General features: G+C 45.3%; 2 protein-coding genes across 3 annotated transcripts in view; one reads left to right on the plus strand and one right to left on the minus strand.

Annotated features, from left to right (window-relative positions):
* The window catches only part of LOC143214284 (uncharacterized), a 38,213-nt gene extending 37,076 nt beyond the window's left edge, over positions 1-1,137 (minus strand). For both annotated transcript variants that reach the window (XM_076435110.1, XM_076435108.1), the window contains exon 1: positions 980-1,137. In XM_076435110.1, the coding sequence (XP_076291225.1) occupies positions 980-995 (16 nt within the window). In that variant the 5' untranslated portion in view covers positions 996-1,137. The remainder of the gene's footprint in view (positions 1-979) is intronic.
* Positions 1-18,672, plus strand: part of Ush (Zinc finger protein ush) — a 218,778-nt gene that overhangs the window by 115,885 nt on the left and 84,221 nt on the right. The window lies entirely within an intron of this gene.

Consider the following 18,672-nt stretch of genomic DNA (forward strand, 5'->3'; position numbering starts at 1 on the left):
TTATTTTGCCGGGGAGGGCCTCCGATGGAAACGACGCGGCTCGAGGCGAGTAATTGGTAATTAGAGTGCTGGCAATTTGTGTGGGATATAATTATCCCATAGCGCCGCGCCGTTCGTTCGACTTTCCATTCGCTCGCGTTTCCTTCACGTTTTTACACCTTTTCGAAAGTGTCGCGACACTCTCCTTTCTTTATCTTTGTGTCTGAAGATCGCGTTTAATTTTCCTGCAGATCTTGTATCGTTGAAGCGGGGAATTAACAGACTACGAATTTTTATTCATTTTCTGGGATATGTTCGAAGAAACATTGATTCGAAAATGGTACTATTTTATATATGATTTCTCTCATTTTAGGGAGATGAAATTAATATAATACCTCATACAATACTTAAATGTATAGTAATTGATTACACACCTACTTATTTAATAATGTAAACAATATTGTAAATAATGGTGCAAAAATTTCTAGTTGTGACTCTGAGTCACCAAAATTCTTATTTTAGTAGATGAACTTCCAAAAACATAAAGTACACATCACAGTTTAATCGTCAAATACGCAAATTTCATTCTAGTTTAAATTCATCTGCCTCGTACAATATGATTAATGATAAATTCAGTCGACGCTGAAAAAATGTGTATTCTAAAACACATTTTTCAAATCACAATTCAACAACGAAATTCCCGAAAAAATTCAACAATTTTTCAAAACCGTATTTCAATGAAAAATTCAGTCGACGCTGAAAAATGTGTATTCTAAAACAGATTTTCATAATCACAATTCAACAAAAAAATTCCACAAAAACTTCAACAATTCCTCAAAATCGTATTTTAATGGCGCCCGTAACATTAAGTAGAGAAACATCGAACACTCCAGACGCAGAACAAAAGAACCAGCATTTCTTCGGACTTCTCAGTGTCGACTCTTTGTACGAAAGGCTTTATAATTACCTCGCAATGAATTACGGCCAACCATCTACGTACCGTTAATTATTTCCATCCTGTATCGCGTCGATCGAGATCGCAATCGACCAGATCCCTTTCACCAGAAATTTCCTATAATCGATCACCATCGCCACGGGAAAAATCGCGCTGCCGGTCACCTTGTTAGGCCGATGTCGGACTCGTAACTCACGGATGAAGTGAAGCTATTAGAACGAGAAACTGGACCCCGGTGACTGGCGATCTAATTTAAATAGAGTGCACTCCCGCGCGTTAGAAAGAGAACAAGTCTCGCCTGGGCGCCGTGGAAATTAACATATCTGACCGATAATCCTTGACTGCCGCGTGCATGCACCCACGATGTGCTTGTATGTGTACACAACACGCGGTGCCCCGTATCACCTTCCTCTTGTAGGAACGATCTAATAGATTAACGATGTAAGAATGTTAATGTCTCTCTGCCCGGGAGTTGCATAAAGCGGCCGGTGAACGTTTCAATCGAACGGAAAATTGGAAAACCGATCGATTTGCTTTCAAACAATTATAATTCGGATTTTTGTGCAACATAAAAATTGTCTGAATTAATCCGAATGTGCAGGATCTACATATACACTGGTGGTCAAAATGATAAGACACCTCTACGTTTTTAACAATGAACATTCATCTGTACATACATATATGTATACACGTAGAAAGTGGATATACAACAAAATAAAGTACTAACTTTTATATAGTATACTAAAAATTAAATAACTCGTTCAAACCATTTATTATTTCTACAAAAATTGACTTTTAGTGTGGGCAAAATGATAAGGCACTTTGGATGTAATTCAACTTTGAATGTAATAATTGAATTCAAATTTCAACGAAATTACACGATTTTTGGCAGTTTAACACATTACCGACCGGTGATTATTGTATAATTTTGAAAAATCTATGTTACATTATTAAACACTTTTTAATGGAACCTTCAATAGCAACAGTAATCTTCATTATGAACTAACAAGTCACCCTCAATAACGTCATCGAATAGTTTTATTTAACATTGCAATGTAAAAGAAAATTTCTATGCTTTCTTTTGGTACAGCACAATTATTGAAAATCCTATTAACAGGCTTCCGGTAGGTAAAGTGTTAAGTAATAATAAGTAAGTAATAATAATGAAAGCGTGGACTGCCCTTTACGTTGGCACCACTTCAATCATTCTTCTTGGTAAACTTATATATGTATAGTTGCTGATTTCAATTCGGATACTGTCCTGTACTGCTTTCCACCTTCGTATAATATTCTTGACAGTCTTCCCCAAACGTTCTCGATAATGTTTAGGTCAGCAGACCGTGTAGGCCAATTCAAAACCTTTATATTTTCCGCTTCAACATAATTGTTTACTATGCGAGCAGTATGCGCAGCTGCATTATCTTGCCGAAATATATATTTTCTATCAGCAATTCTGCGAGCATATGTTCCAATATGCTCTTTAATTAAATTTAAGTAGCCAGCACTATTTATACGGCCTTGTACAAATTTTATTTCTATTTTTCCTCTATAACCGATTCTTCCTCATATCATTACTGTACCGCCACCACATTGTCGACGGCTTAAAACCCTTTGTTCCTTTCTTAAATCATGGAAATAGTACTTGTATCCATCTGGACCATCCAAAGTATCTTTTCATCCATGAATACATTCGTTTCCACTGAGATTTCACGACATATACATAGTATATGAAATTTTGTGTGTGTGCAACAGTGCCTTATCGTTTTGTCCACCAGTGTACATATGCATTTTATTAATAAAATTACAAAAATAAATGTATTAGCAAAAACTATAAAGGTTGAAGTTTTTAATCCGGTGCAAAAATTATTCAGTCTAAAAATGTAAAGTCTACGCTAAGCCAATGTATATAATGTCACCAATACTAAACGCACTTTTGCAATTAATCATAATCATGCCGTTTGTCCCACGTTTATTATTTAAAATTCCAGTAGAAATAAAATAAAAGTAAGACTAGTGTTAACGACTCGACCAGCATCAAAGTTGCATTAGCATAAATTGTACCACGCTTCCGGCGAGGATGGTAGGAGGGGAAGCGAGTAAAATCGCGTAGAAAGGATTCCGGTAACCGGGCGCAATTATCAGCGGGATTGAAGGATCGAGATATCGCGGCTGCACCTAACGGCGATCGATAGCCAGACATCTGTATCGAGCTGGCATCGATTCGTCGGAAGAAGAGACAGCCAGCCGTTGCGGTTTGTTTCTATCGGCTCGACTCCTGTCGATACACATCCTGGCTGTGGAACGGCCGAGCTCTATCCTCACGAACGTCGCTGCTGCTCTAAGAACGCTCGACGCGCTGAAATTTCCATACGCTTTTAACGTCGGGCCCGCCTCACGCTACACTTTGTATTCCCGCGATCTGTCGATCGACACCGCAGGGATTGAATTCTAGATAATTTAGCATTTCAAATTTCACTGGCGCGAGCCGCGGATAACAATATTCCGTTCTGTGAAACTAGCTGCGTCGCTTAGCACCGCTCGTGTACTCCTGAAAAATAATTACACACAAAAGATTCTGGCATTTCTGTTTCGTGCTTCAATTACACTAATTTTATTTTAATAAATAAAATTGCCGCATGTCACAATTTCAAGAAATTTGAGTTTATGCATTAATTGAGCTCCATATTATAGGATTTACGTATTTACCAGAAAAAAAGTCATGAAAATAAATTTGAAAGGCTGAAAAAAATCATGCAATTTAACCGGTGTCCTATGTGAAAGCATTAGTGATCAAAACTGTTGGAATTCAACGATACCATAACGACTTAAGTATGTATAAGGGTTTAGGCGTAAGGGGTGGTTTTTCCCAAGGACAGAATAGCCCCGGCGGGGGCAGAAAGTCAAGACCATAGTCAGTCTGGTATTTAGAAGGAGCCAGAGCCCAGAGCTTTCACTTATATCATACTATGTATTCACATAAAGATTAAATACAGGATACGTGGAAACACTGTGTCGTTATTTAGAGAAACACCATTATAATACTAACTTTATAAGACATATCCAACAAAAACTGTAAACGGTAATATCTCGGAAGTGAAAGTATGTATACATATATCGCACCCCCGCAAGAAAAGTGACACAAGCCAAATAATGGCAATTTTGAGGTTATGTCATCGAAGAATACGTATAAGTTTTATAGCATTCTTTGAGTTGATTTTTCTCAAATGCTGCATTTTTGAGTTGTGTCACTTTTCTTGCGGGGTGTGATATATTGTTCAACAAAGATAGATTAGAATTGTTTCTAGCGCCAGAAGGGTGAAAGTTTTGATCTCCTAGTAGGTTGTTACATCTTCAGGATTCAATTCCGAGTAGTCCGGTGTGTATCAAGCGACAGGATCACGGTGTTCCGTAGGCGTGGGTGCATTAGCCCGAGAATTTGCTCGGACGCCCTTCGGATTGAGCGTGTGTCGCTAAAGGAGGGGTGGGTTGAGGGTTGGCAAAGGTGTCGAACTGGAAAAAGGAATCCTCGGGCCGTTCCAGGCAGGACGGGCCACTTTTTTCCACGGGTGGTCCCCCTGCTGCCCCCTCCAGACGACCAGCAGACAATATAAATGTCGGGAGGGTGGAGGACAGGCAGAAAAGGGGTGGCTGGTCTGGGGTGGTCTGGCGGAGGTGAGTGGCTGGCTTCGAGGGTGGATATCTGCTAGCGAGTTAATTCCGCCCCCAGGGTTTGCGCGTGTGTGGGTGCGTGCGTGTGCACGTCGAGGAGAGGACACGGATCCGAAAGGAGGAGGAAAAAAAGAGGTAAAAAGGCAGAGCGACGGCCGCGAGGGGTGGGAGACGAGCCGCACCGGCAAGATAACACATTTTGACGGTATAAAAATGAGTGTTTTTCCCTCCCCTATCTCCATGGAGATAGCGCACCTCTGGAGAACGAGAGGACGGCGAGGAGCAGAGCGAGGGAACCTAGCTGGATTTTTGTCTCTGCTCTCGGGACTTGTCAGAACGAGGCTGTAGCCGTCGGAATCGGTCAAAGAGCCAGAATTATTGGAGAGGAAACCAAACTCTGTCCAAGAAGATTCCGAGCCTCCTGGTTGCAAGTGTCCTCTTTCCCGAGGACTCTTTCGTGAAATTGCGACAGCTAACTATTGAGGATTGGAAGCCTCTCGACGTCGAGGATGTGTTTTACGTCAGACTATTAGACAGTAAGGATGATCCTTCGAAAGATTGATGCAGGATTGGCAAAGACTCCTTCTTGAAAATTATTTTCGGAATAATTTTCGGAGAGACAGTAGTCGAATTGAAGTTTGAGAATCGCGGTGGAATTCGGCTCTTCGTTAAGAGGGATCCAAGATCTGGAGAGCGTTGAACGAAGTTCCCCGTCGCTCCATTTCGCTCGGTTCCGCTCGCGCGACCGTCTGCCAACGGAAAGTATAGACCCATATCGCGAAAACGTTTCCCGAAGACGACAAACCTCCGCATGGCAGAGGGAAGAGGCGGCTCCGAACTTGCCGCAGAAATCCATTATGAGCTGGCGAAGAGAAAATGGAGGAAGGGTGGGGCAGAACGAGAGATTCATTAGGGGCGATAATAATTAAATGAACGTCTGCCTGCCTGCCTGCCTGCCTGCCTCGTTGCCTGCCGGCTTCGCCTCGTACTACATATACGGATTCTCGATTAAGGTTTTCGTCGAGCTGATTCTTTTCCCTCTTCTTTCAATTCAAGGCGGATCGCGACAGCGTGGCCGACGGAAATTGAACCACGAAATACACCTGTTTTCGCCGTCCGCGTGGAAACCCCCTCAAACCACCATAGTTAAACTCTGGATGAAGTTTCAGAATTTATTGCAGATTCCATTTTCTTTGCGAGAATGGTACTTCATTCTTCTCATTAATTTTCTTCGAATTTTATTGACGAAATTATTTTGAAATAATACGGTGAATCTTTCCATGTCTTGAATAAAAATGGTACTTTTTATTCAATAAAGAATAAAAATTGTTCTCGATCATTCTCTTCAATTTTTATTGAGGAAATTATCTCGAAATAATCAGTGAATCTTTACATACTTGATAAAAATGGTCCTTCATTGTTTTCAATCATTTTTGCTTATCACTTTGAACCAACAACCGACAGAAAGGGATTAATTATTTTACAGTATATGTATAAGAATAGTAAACGGGTGAATTCTCACCCTGAGGAACGTGTGAGGGTAAAATCTGTTGCCGATTGTTTGGTACAATAATTTAAAATACAAATAATTTAAAAATACAAAGAGGACAATGCGTATCCTCAGTTACCACCCAGACTCACCTGGGCCGAAAAAGTGTCAAACGAAGAAATTAAACCTCTTATCGTCCCCGGTGACCTAAATTGCGGCCCGTGACAAAATGGCAGGCAGCAAAGAAGAGAACCATGGGGTGGTTGCTGCGGGGGTGGATCGGAGGGTTAATGTAGACAAGAGAAGAGACTCGAATTAATCGGTCGCCAGAGAAAGAAGACTCTTCGCGATACCTTTAGAACCACGACGGAGTTTCGGCCAATTTGTCATCCTTAGGAAGTTCGAAAGTATTTAAAAAGTTCGCCTCCAGGCCCCCGGGCCACGTCCTGCCGTTTAATCGTCCTCCGGTCCTTTCTGACCTCCCTCCGCCCTTCTTATCCGCTCCCCTAACCTCTCTCGTGGACCGTCACCGGTGACGCTGTCACGCTTCTTAACGCTCGTTTAAGTTCTTCTTCTTGCCCTCGCCCTGTCGCTCGTGGCCCGCCCGTGGAAAATCGTTGCCCGTCACAGAGCAATTTGTAATTTCGTACAAGCCCCGGTACATTGTGTGGAAACTTTTTATCCTGGACGAAGCACAGTGGAGTATTTGCCTCGAAAAGTTGGCCAAAATACGATTTTTCAAATCTTGCGTCACATGAAACATTTTGGTTGTCTGAGCTATTGGCATATATGAACGACAGTGTACCAGCTTTATTGTTTTTATTTATGTACTCGTGTATCATTTTTCTCTTCGCCCGTTTCTAAAATATCGCTCGGCTACATATTAGGATCGTTTACACTTAGGGTTGCCAGAAATGTTTTATCCAAATATAGAAGAAGTAGTGAAAACTGCAATTATGTATACATGGTGTCCCAAAATTCCTTCAACAGCCGGAAACGGGAGGTTCCTGAGATCATTTGAAGTAATATTTTCCTTTGCAAAAATGTTATCCGTTGCTTTGTTTAGGAGTTATTAACGAAAAACACGGACCAATCACAGTGCGACCTAGACGCGAGTTGGCACAGTCGGCCAATAGACAGTTGGCGCGCCATGACTACTGTGCCAACTCGGGTCTAGGTCGCGCTCTGATCGGTCCGTGTTTTTCGTTAATAACTCCTAAACAAAGCCGCGTATAACATTTTTGCAAAGGAAAATATTGCTTCAAATGATCTCAGGAACCTCCCATTTCCGGCTGTTGAAGGAATTTTGTAATTATAATTTTGTAAAATATAGGAGTTCAAGTAAAAGAGGTACACAGCACATTTTACACTTTTTTTATTCAAACAACGATTTTTGAAAATTCCTATAGGTACGTAAAGATCAAGTTCAAATATAGAAGACCTGGCAACCCTATTTATACGTGACGAAGATGTCGTGTCAATTTTTTCTTTACAAACACTTTTTACACAGGTATACATTACAGTTTTCAGCAATATTCAAGTTTGAAGATGACCTATTACTTACTGCGATATTTCGCACTTGTAAAATTTCCACGAACGAAATTTCTAGGCTTACGAGTGAGTACCGATGTTCTTCTTTGCGGCATTGAGAACCGTAAAGGTTTCTGATCACAACGCACAAAAAGAATTAGCTGCCAAGATGTGTCAATACGACTTTTACTTTACTTTTTGTCCTGCGATGTATGCAGCAAACTGACTAGTACCCTCAAGGATGAAAAAAGGGTCTCGAGTAAATCGAAAAACCCGCAAACCTATCGCCCGTTCCATATGCGAGGGTCGCGTCACTCGAATTTAGCCGTTCACGGGCCAGCGGCGCGCGAAATGATTGTTCGCGGGATCGTGATCCGCGAAATCGGGCCGATCCATCTCGCTCCCCCTGAATCGCGGCTTTCTCCATTCGCCGATCTTCTCTCCCGAAGATCCGAGTCATCGCGAAGATCCGATCGAGGCCCCGGTTAACTGTAAATGATAATTTCGAACGAGCACTTTTCCACGGGACCGGCGTACTCTTTCGATATCGACTCCTACGCGAACAGTTTAATCAGCAAACGATCTGCGTTTCGATCGTTCACCGTTTGTTCTAGGATTTTTGATCTCTATTCCGTTTCTATCGAGATGAATCGATTGGATCCCGCGTGGAAGAAGTCCCGAGACGATGAACAGAGAAGAGTATCGATCCCTCGATCCTCCGTGTAGGATGTCTCCGGGCGTGTTACCAGCGAGGAAATGATTTAGAGACGGCCGTCGGGCGAGTTTAATAATCGAGGGCCGAGGTGTTCGACGGAAAGCTGATTCACGGCGCGATAGATATTTATGTGTGTCGGCGGTTGTTTATAATATTGCTGGGACACGCCTTGCTCGACACGTTCGTTTGCCTTCGGAGAAATATCTATATTGAGAATAATGTGCTGCGAAATTGCTGGTAATTGCCTGTGGAGATTAAATGCGTCTGAAATCAATTTTTCCCGGTGAAAATGGACTCCGGAAACGGAGGCTCCACATTTTATCAGGTAACAAATTTTATTTTACGGTGAAAAGCAATTAGACATAGAGATATTTTCTTGTGAATTTTTTCTGTTCTCATCAAAGAATACATTGGAAAAGAATTAAGTAAATTATTGTAGTCATAAATAAAATTGTACGATCTCGCCATGGCAATTTACTAAACATCCTTCCGTACGTCGAAAGATAAAATGTTCGTTTCTGAAGGATTGAGTCCTTGACAGTTACTCGACAATTATTTAATATTAATATACCGGGACCGATTGAACAACGATCTCGGCCGCGAGGTATAATGATTCACGAGGAAAATAGCCCCTACAAACGACGATACGAGCCGGCCTAATAAATTCCTGGTCGCCGGAAATATTCAATTACACGATCCATTCCGGCCTTCAGCGGGTGCAACGTATCGCGATCCAACGTAACTGGAACATTTTCAACCAAACTCAATCCATTATTCACAACTAATCGCTCATGAATCAATAGGCAGCACCCGGGATCGCGAGCCGCCGAAACGAAACGAAACGAAACAATCACGCACGTCGGCCGGTTTGCGCCGGTGTACGGAGGGGATTAACACCGACGGATCTAGCATTTTATTCCCCGACAAACGAGCGGCCGTATCTTTCGAACAAAAAGCAACACGACCCGCCACAGGACGATCTCTCGGCGATTTCCATTCCTGGTCGAGCGTAAGGCTCTTTCACTGCGAACCCGCTGCTGCTGCTGCTGCTGGTGCCCCGACTACGAAACTGCCTACTCTCTGTGTACCACCACGATAATAACCGGCGTTACAAGATTTATTTCAACCCCCTGCTACGCCCCGTAACTCTCAAACCACTCGTTCCTTTGTTTTATTTTTTTCACCGCCCGTGAATCGCAGTGAAGTAGCCAGTTCGTTTGGTTTCACGCAATTTGACGAATTGTCACGTTTGAGCTTCGTTGTTCATTTTCTTAGATTTTAATTCGAACTTTTTTAAACTCGTTCATTTCTTTAATTTTAACCAAGATAAATAGGGGTAGTGTTGGATTGGCAAGAAAGTAATTTCGGTATTTTTTAAAGTGAAATGAAAGCGAATTTTTTTACTCAAGCAATGAACTTTAATCGCTAAAATGTTTTCTATTTTGTTCGATGATCTTTTGCCACCTTTCTGGTAGCTTCATAATTACGCGCTCATAGAACTTCTGGTCCTTATCGGCGAAAAACTGATCTAAGTGCAATTTCAGGTCGTCGTCATCCGTGAATGTTTTACCATTGCGTTTTGCCACACACATCTTTGATAATACGTAAAAAATTATTGGAGCTTGTGGTTGGGAAGTGATGCTACACCAACCATATAACCCGGACATTGCACCACCAGATTACCATTTATTCCGAAGTTTACAAAAGCCTTTGAATGGTAAAACATTCGCTAATGATGATGACCTGTGAATGGCACTTGCATCAATTTCTTGCCGATAAGGACCAGAAGTTTTATGAGCGCGGAATTATGAAGCTACCAGAAAGATGGCAAAAGACCATCGAACAAAATGGAAAATATTTTATTGATTAAAGTTCATTGCTTGAATAAAAAAAATTGGCTTACATTTCACCTTAAAATACCGAAATTACTTTCTTGCCAACCCGATATGATTATCCCATAGCTTAGAAAAGTCACCACTAAAAATTGCTGTACCATTATTCATGATATTGTTTACATTATTTTGCAGTGATTAAAACGTCTCTATTCCCAAAAATGTCGTAGAAGAGAAAAGAAGATTTATATTTTTTGTATGGCAGCATTTATTGCACCATTATTGCTAGGGTTGCCAGATCTTCTATATTTGAACTTGATCTTTACGTACCTATAGGAATTTTCAAAAATCACATTTTAAACTTTTTTATTCAAACAATGTGCTGTGTACCTCTTTTACTTGAACTCCTATATTTTGAGCCTATCTCATATATACATAATTGCAGTTTTCACTACTTCTTCTATATTTGGATAAAACGTTTCTGGCAACCCTAATTATTGCCACCATTTGTTGCACTGCTTTCCTCATCATTAAAATGTTTCATCGGAAGCAACGTTCCCCAAATTATAAAAAGAATTTAATAAAGGAAAGTCGTGTGGGCCTTCACGTGAACTACTAGATGAATTAAAATAATGAAAATATCGGTACTGAAACATACCAAAAGAAGAGTGAGTAAAATGTACACGGGGAATGTTCGATCTTCAATATCGATCTTCCGAACGCGTCTCAGACAGGGATCAGCTAGAAAGCCTCCCGGTAAAGGTAAAAAGAAACTCGCAGTTCCTCTTAATCTGTAGAATCGCGGAAAATCTATGATCGTGCGTCTCTCGTGCGTCATTTCCATCGTCGTACGTTCAGCGGCAGGGAAAAGAGACAGAAAAAAGAAAGAGGACAAGGAAACGGTAGAGGTATCCAGCGGGCGCACCGCTCTGGAACAGAGTCCGTGGAAAAAAAGAACCCGGGATCTGAATACAATCGTGAGACATTAAGGCCGGCCGAGTGCAACATCCGCGGCCCGCAGAAACCCGCTTATTCGCTCGCTCGTTTTGCTCGCTTCTGTATGTATACACACGCTTTATTCGCTCGCTCTCGCACGCTCGTGCGTGCGTGGGTGCGCGTCGCGTATCACGATAGAGATAGGGAGACGGGGTGAGACCATTTAAGGGCATCCAACGTGCCACCAAAAACGGATAGGTGGCGTGCACCGTAGGGAAAGCCTTCCTGGTGAAATCGTAAATCTCGTTTCCGCGGCGGCAGCGGTAATGGCCGGTTCCCCTCGCGCCGCCGGGAAATTCTTCCTCGTTCTATTCACTGTTTTCCGTTTTCCACGACCACTACGCGCAAGAAACTCATCGTCGTCCGCGATCGTTCTAACGGGCGTCCAAACAACCGTGTTTCATTGGCATGAGCTCAAGTCGATTCTGATGAAACACCCAAATGATAAACTCTTGGTGCAGAGTCATTGAGTACCTGTGAGTGCGACAATGTGAACGCAGTAAATCCTTCATCGACGCAAAAGCCACGGGGAGGTTCGTTTGCATCGATCGTAGAGGGACACTATTTTTATGAGCCTCAAAGGTCGAGCGTAGAGAAGGACAGCGCGTCTCCGCGTCTCTTTCTTTCCCATATGCTGTCCTTCCATGCGCCCGAAACGTTCATCGTCAATTAGTCGCATGGGCCTTTCAACTGTGCCGACAACTGCAACTCTCCGCGTCGCATTAGTAGTGGTTCACACCGATATATCCGAACCGAGATCAGATTACTAGAGTGGAGGGGATATTTTTCTTGCGTCCATCGTGTAGCACCTATTTGCGTCGATAGAGGATTTACTGTAATCGCAAAAGATATTTTCATGATATTATATATTGTACTTTGTATTAATTTATTATCGCAAACAAATTCACTTTCATCTATCTAGTAAAAAAGCGCGGACCGCACCTCCCCAATTTACCTTACGACTTGACAATTACAAAGCCTACTTGCCACTGAAATCGAGCAGAATCCTCATCACGGCGAACGTGCCAATTCATCAAGCCAGCCCCATCATCGAGCGCATCAGCTAAAAAAAGGTGTAATTCAATCCATCGCGCTTTCGAACAGTCGGGGATGAGGTTGGGGTTGTCTCCGTTGGCTGAAGACAATCGTCAGGTTTCTCGTAGCCGATCGATCTTCCGGCGTGTACATTTTTCTCGGCGCACACGTTCTCTTCTTGGTTAGCGGTGTCGCTCGTGTGAGAAACGGGAGGGATGGTTGGTTAGGGTGTGCGCGGGTGGTACGGTAGGAGAGTACGAGTAGCGGCAGGTATGAGGAGAAACGATGAAGAGGAGGATGAGGTGGTTGCACGACTGGCGCGGAGCTAATCTCTGGCCGGAGCTAGCAGAGCTGAAGTAACGGAATGAAAAGGAGAGAGAGTAGTAGGCATGCCGAGAGTGGATGTATCGGCAATAATCGTTGGCCGGGCCTCTCTCGCGTTGGCTCTCTTTCTCTCTCAAGTGGCCGACGGCAAGAGAGCGAGAGCGTACAAGGGACTTTGTGAATAGACGAGAGCGTGCCGGGGGGATGTAGATACGCCATGCTCGACGACGCCGGGGCGTGCGATTCGACGAACGGGATGCTCCTTTGTCTTTCGGCTCGTTTCGTTTCGAAGCGAACCGGTAACCACCCTCTCTCGCGCGCGCACAGAGCCGTAGAGACTCTCTTTTGAGAGGCTGGCTGACTAGAATCGCAGCGCGCCGCGGCGCCTGGGCAAAGTCGGTGCCGCGGTTTACACCGGTGTGGTAGGCAGAGAGGGTTGCAGGGGGTTGAAGCGGGGGCTCCGGCCAACCCCCAGGAGGCGGACGGGTGGACAGAAGGGGGCCCGGCTCGACGAGCACGCCTGATTCAGACAATTATTGTCGATTCGCGCTTGGAAATCCATCCAGCCGACGCCAGCAGCTTTTTCACTCTCGTGGAGCCGACCGACGGGCTTGATCTTCATCCCCTTCAAACGACCAACCCCTCCGACACCCTCCCAACCGGCTCTACCTCCTTCCTTTTTCCAACACAACGACGACGCGGTGACGTTTTTCGAGTTATCGCATACCGACTTCGCGCGCTCTGATTTGCTAGTAGGGGCTGCTTCTGATTTCTTCGGTGGAGAGAGTGGATTCTTTATTGATTGGTTTTGGTGAAACTAGTGCGATCATCTTCGTTCAGTTGTTTGAATTATTTAACTAAGACAGCTACCCCTGATCCTCTGGCTAGAAAGACACATGGCTGTGTGATTACACTACGAATCTTTATACGAAATAAAAATTTTCTGCATCGATTGTGTTCGGGATCCCGGAACGAAGGTGGTTTTGGGAGTGTTCTATGGGAATTTAATGGAAGTATCGGGTGCGAACATAGACGGGAGTCCGGAATGGGAAATCCAATAAGCGTAATACTAAACGGATTGACAATTATTTTTATAACGTAAAATAGTCACTTTCGAAATATAGAAATATGATCGGAGGTTTCAAGACAAAGTGTGCACTTTTGCAGGCCAAAGTATAGAGTTCTTCAGCATGTGGAATATTAGACGAGGTCCAATCGCCGGCCACACAAGAGGAGCCGCTTTAATTAGGAAATGATGGTAATAATGGGCGAGCGAAAGGATCCTCGGGGCTAATTATCCGAGAAGGATTTTTAGGGACCACCCACCGGGCGTCCTTGATAAATCACCGCGTCACCCGAGCCCGGACGTGGATAAGGAGGTTCGAATAAGAATAAAGTGTCCTCTAGACGCGGCCGGGCGCGCGCGTCTCGCATTGTGGATCCCAGTCACGTGTCCTATCGGAAATTAGAGCCGCGTCAAGTCGAGCGAGCCCGGGTTCCCAACCCCCTGCACGCCACCCCTGAACTGACTCCGAAGTTACGGGGTTGCGAACGACCACTTGGTCGGAGAGACGTGAACACCTCTTCCGCGCCGGTTATACGATCCAGATCGGTTTTCTCGGGCCGGGCCGTCTTGCGCTTACTGAATGAACCCTCTCCGGGACCTCGAAGAGGGCTCCATCCCTCTAGACCGCTTCCTGTAAATCTTCCTCCGGGGAAACGTTTTATCGATCACCGGGCTGTTGCGGGTTCGACTTTTTCCGCCGCGCGCGCGAGTATGTACTGCTTCTTATTTCAATATTTCTCTTCGGAATTTAACCCCTTTCATCCCCGAGAATCCCTGGCTAGGAAATTTGCTGGCGTTCGCTGTCTTTTATGGCCTTCTTTATATTAGATCATTCTACTATCTCATATGCTAGGTCGGTGTAAAAATAACGGGCAGTTTCCAACAGCAACTGTGAACTTACCTTCAGCTAGACTCATTTAACCGCCATCCGTTCCTCCCATAATTTTTCAGAGACGTTTTAAAGTACTAACGATTTCTTACCTTTTGTTTCAGGTAAGTTGCGATGATCAGCCCTCACATTTTCTGCGACGATTCGGTATCGATTCGAGAGGTCCGCGTGAGTACGACTTTTCCCCTAAATCTGACAATTAGCTGTAGGGGTCAGTGAATAAATCGCGATCGCTTCCGATAAGTCACGATCTACCCCAGCGCTAAGAGAAAAAAAACAAAAGGGATCGCCCGGTGAAAATGAGAAAGTGGCCGGCAGGATCGAAAAAGCATCGGACAGGACATCGGCTCGTTCTTCACCGGGTTTCAGGGGAATCCGCCTTAAGAAATCGTTCCGTCCCTTATCACCATAGAGCAGGAATCCTTCTGGTGCAGCCGCGCTCGATCATCGCCTGGAGAGAACACCGGGCCAGACAGTTCGAGCGATTTGTAACGCCATAGAATGTAACGGGGGGTTTGGTCGCGCATGGGTGGACGTTGGGGGTTTGTTACAGGCGACGATGCTCGATTTATCACGGCGTCGTGAAAATAATAGCGAAATATAAGTGACGGAAAATAGAAAAATGAAGAACCCCGCTGGAATTGATTCCGATGATCTATCTCTCGTCTTCGCGTCTGATCGCGACTTACAGCGCGAGTATGCTGAAAAATCGCTGGGACTTCTTTGACTTCACTCTTTTCGGTCAATTCGCCTTTTTTGCAGAAAAATATTATAATTACGGTGTAATTCATTGTGGACGAAAGTTTAGATTAAAAAACCCCAACTTGAGTAACAAAAATCCTAGAAAAACAGCCCCTAAATTCCAGCGTACTTCACCAGAAGTCCACGGTGTGTGTGCCGACGAATTCCGCGCTGTCAGACGTTTCCCATCAAACAGCCCCTCGCGCTCACCACCCTATCAGGTCAAAAGCCGAAGGGTCCTGGTGACGGACCCGAAAATCAGTGTCGATCCTCGAGGATGCTCTGGAGGACCGCAGAGCGTCGCGGCGCGGCGTCTGAATCGTCGGGAGACGGCCAGGCTGCGGCCGGGGGTTGAAGAGAGAGGGAACGATGGGCGAAAGAGGAGTAGAAACGTAGTACCACCCAGGAACCACCGACGCCGCCGCCCACTCGTGTGGAAAAATGATAGCAGCGTACTGACTGAGTGCCCGTGCTTCTATCCCCCTTGCCACCCCCTGCTCCACACCCCTTTCCAAGCCCCTACGGGGGTGGCTGAGGGTGGACTGCAGGGCTGGCGTGGGTGGAGAAACGCGGGGGAACGGGAACCGAGGGGGGTGAAGGGGAGACGAGATGCCTGCTCCCGATTCCCTTATCGCCGCGGCACAGTTGTGTGTGCCTTTATGAAGATCTGTCAAACTCTCCCTCTCCCTCGTGCCAACGGGCACCCCTTCGCGCTTCGTCTCTCTTACGCCTTCCGACCACCGCGCCACCAACGCTATTCTCCTCCCTCTCTCTTTTGCTCTCTCCCTCCTTCTCTCTCGCGGGTATTGCGGACCTAGGTGTAATGACGTATCGCGTATCTAGCGCACGTCGAAGCCAAACGCCGTTTCTCTGACCCCCTCTTCTCTCCTCTGCTCCTTTCACTTATCTGCCGCGAAGCTTTTTCGCGGTTTGTCTCAAAGCCCTCATCACCAATTTTGGGTTTCCCCGACCCTGGCCCTCGAGTTAACCACAAAAAGTTGTTTCAAACTTCTAGGTAAGTAAAAACGGAAGAAACCACATCCCAAAACCAGCAGAGACAGGAGGGAACATAACAAGGTTAATCCCGGAAGAGCCAGAGAAAAGGAAACCACTTAATCCGAAATATTCAAACCGCTCTGAAATCCACCCTTATCTGAACCCAAAGCTCGAAGGGTGTCTTTCTCGCAGTCCCCAAAACACTCGACAAAGCCGTAACAGCCCGGTGTCAAGCCACCCCTGAAACATTTAGGCGACCCCGAAATGGTGTCGTCAAAACCATCGCTCAGAGGGTTCGCCCATCAGTCATTCGACGTTCCTCCAACACTTGCCGGCGTCATAATCCGGTCGAAAGATTCTGCTCGGCTCGAACAGAGCGCAAACAGGAAACCGTTATCGTTCGCCGATCTGCCGTCGGTGTATAGTGACGGTGGTGGCAACCCTTACAGTCGAAAGGAGGATGACGCGTTCTTTGCGGATAGGTCGGGGAGGGGGGGGGGGGGGAGCGGAATCTTCTACCACCCCCGTTCGAAAGGGGTATATATCGGCAGATTAGGCGACGACTTGGGGACTCGGTTCTTGGCAGAAGTTCGCATTATCGTGTTCGGATTCATTGATTCCAGGGAGCGTCGCGCGGATGGGGTGCCGGAGACACAGAACTTGCCGCCATTACGGACCCCGTTATCTGAGCATTTGAATGAGACTGCCGATGTCCTACGACGTGTGATATCGACACTCTACTTTCAGCTAGTTACCGATAGCTTCTCCGCGGGTAATTCGCCGCGGCTGATGCCCGAGATTCGATCCCGATACCAAGTTACCCTCTTTGATGACGCGCCACAAATTATTTACACGAGCTCCTGGCGAAATTTCTTGTTGGAATTTATTAGCGATTTGGACTTCGACAGTTTGCGACCGTTTTCGGAGAACTTACATTATTGTGAAAGAGTGAATTAACCCCGTGCCGTAACGTTTTCTTTACAGTTACAGTGATTAAAATGTTTTTATCCCCAAAATTGTCGTAGAAGAGAGAAGAAAATTTATATTTTAATGCTCAAACTTTGATTAAAAACGAATCGAAGTTTACTTCGTTTAAAAAGAGAGGCGTGACATTCATATTTGTTAGACTTCGTTTAAGATCTTCATCGCGAGTGTGAGTCGTTAAAATACGGCAAGGGGTTAATCGTAAACATGCGAGCCTTAAAAGTAACTGGTACATGTTCTCTTATAAGAATGATAAGATTGATTTTATTTAGACTTTGTGCTCTACTAAAGATATCTATACAACCATTCCTTATGAAATCATTTTTATTATTTCAATAATTGTAAAATAAAAATTCTGGAATCGGTTGTTTTGACCGTCGGTGGTAGGTTCAATGTTAAAAGTTGGCTTGAACTTTTTAAATGGTGGAAATGATAAAGGATAATTCATTTATAACAAATAATACAAACTATCATTGTTTAAAAAGTGAAAGCAACGTATAGGAACGTCCATGCCAAACAACATATAAAATTGTTGTTGATACACGACGCTCGACACACTCGCGAAACCATTTAAATGCCGAAATTTCCCTAGACCATAAACGGGTCGTTAGCCACATGACCAGTTAATAACAGCGTGTCCCCCATCCCAGGCTCGCAAAGAAGCGTATCCATCAGCGCTACCAATCCCCGGGAACGGCAACAAAGTCTCCGAAACGACCCCGACCCACCGCGTTAAACAAGAAAACAAATTGGAAGCGGAGTCGAGGGGGGCACATAAACTCCCCCAAACACTTCATTAAAGACCGTAGGGTCCGCGAGGGGTCCTGGAACGAGCTGGCGAGCCCCACCCAGTCAGGTCCCATCGAGTCGTATTATATAATTAGCCGGTGGAAAGGGGTATGAGGAGGGGAGTCGAGAAATCCGGAGGAATTCGTTCACGGGGCCCCGGTTTCACCGCGGGCCCCCACCTTTCGAGGCTCCGGCCACAGTGCCCCGGGGCCTTAATCCTCGGTTGTCTGACGGGAAGCAGAGTAGAGAGGGGGGAGTCGGGGAGCTTGAAGATTTCACGATCGCTAATGAGATTCCGAGTGTCAAAACTCCGGCGGGCCCCCCGTCTGCCCCCCTTTTCTTCGGAGGAGCACAGGTCCGCTCGCGCACACGTACAATGTGCCCACCAAATAACGGATCGTGGCGATTAGATGGCGCTGATAAAGGTGTCCCGAGGTGGCCTGCCCAGGGAACAGGTATAACCTGCGTCCCCCCTCCTCCTCGTCGTCGTTTCTCCTCGAACCCGTTCCCCTGGAACCCTATAACAGGGTGGGGGAGCAAAGCGAGGGACGAGGAGGAGAGGCACACACCGAGAGGTGACCGACGGAAAAGAGGCGGACGAGGAGGCGGAGGAGGACGAGGCCAGAAAAGATAAAGAGAGGACTAAAGAGCGGAGATTAGCGCTAATGCACCATCGAGGGAAT

Source organism: Lasioglossum baleicum, chromosome 12 (genome assembly GCF_051020765.1).
Source record: "Lasioglossum baleicum chromosome 12, iyLasBale1, whole genome shotgun sequence".
Taxonomy (NCBI): Eukaryota; Metazoa; Arthropoda; class Insecta; order Hymenoptera; family Halictidae; genus Lasioglossum; species Lasioglossum baleicum.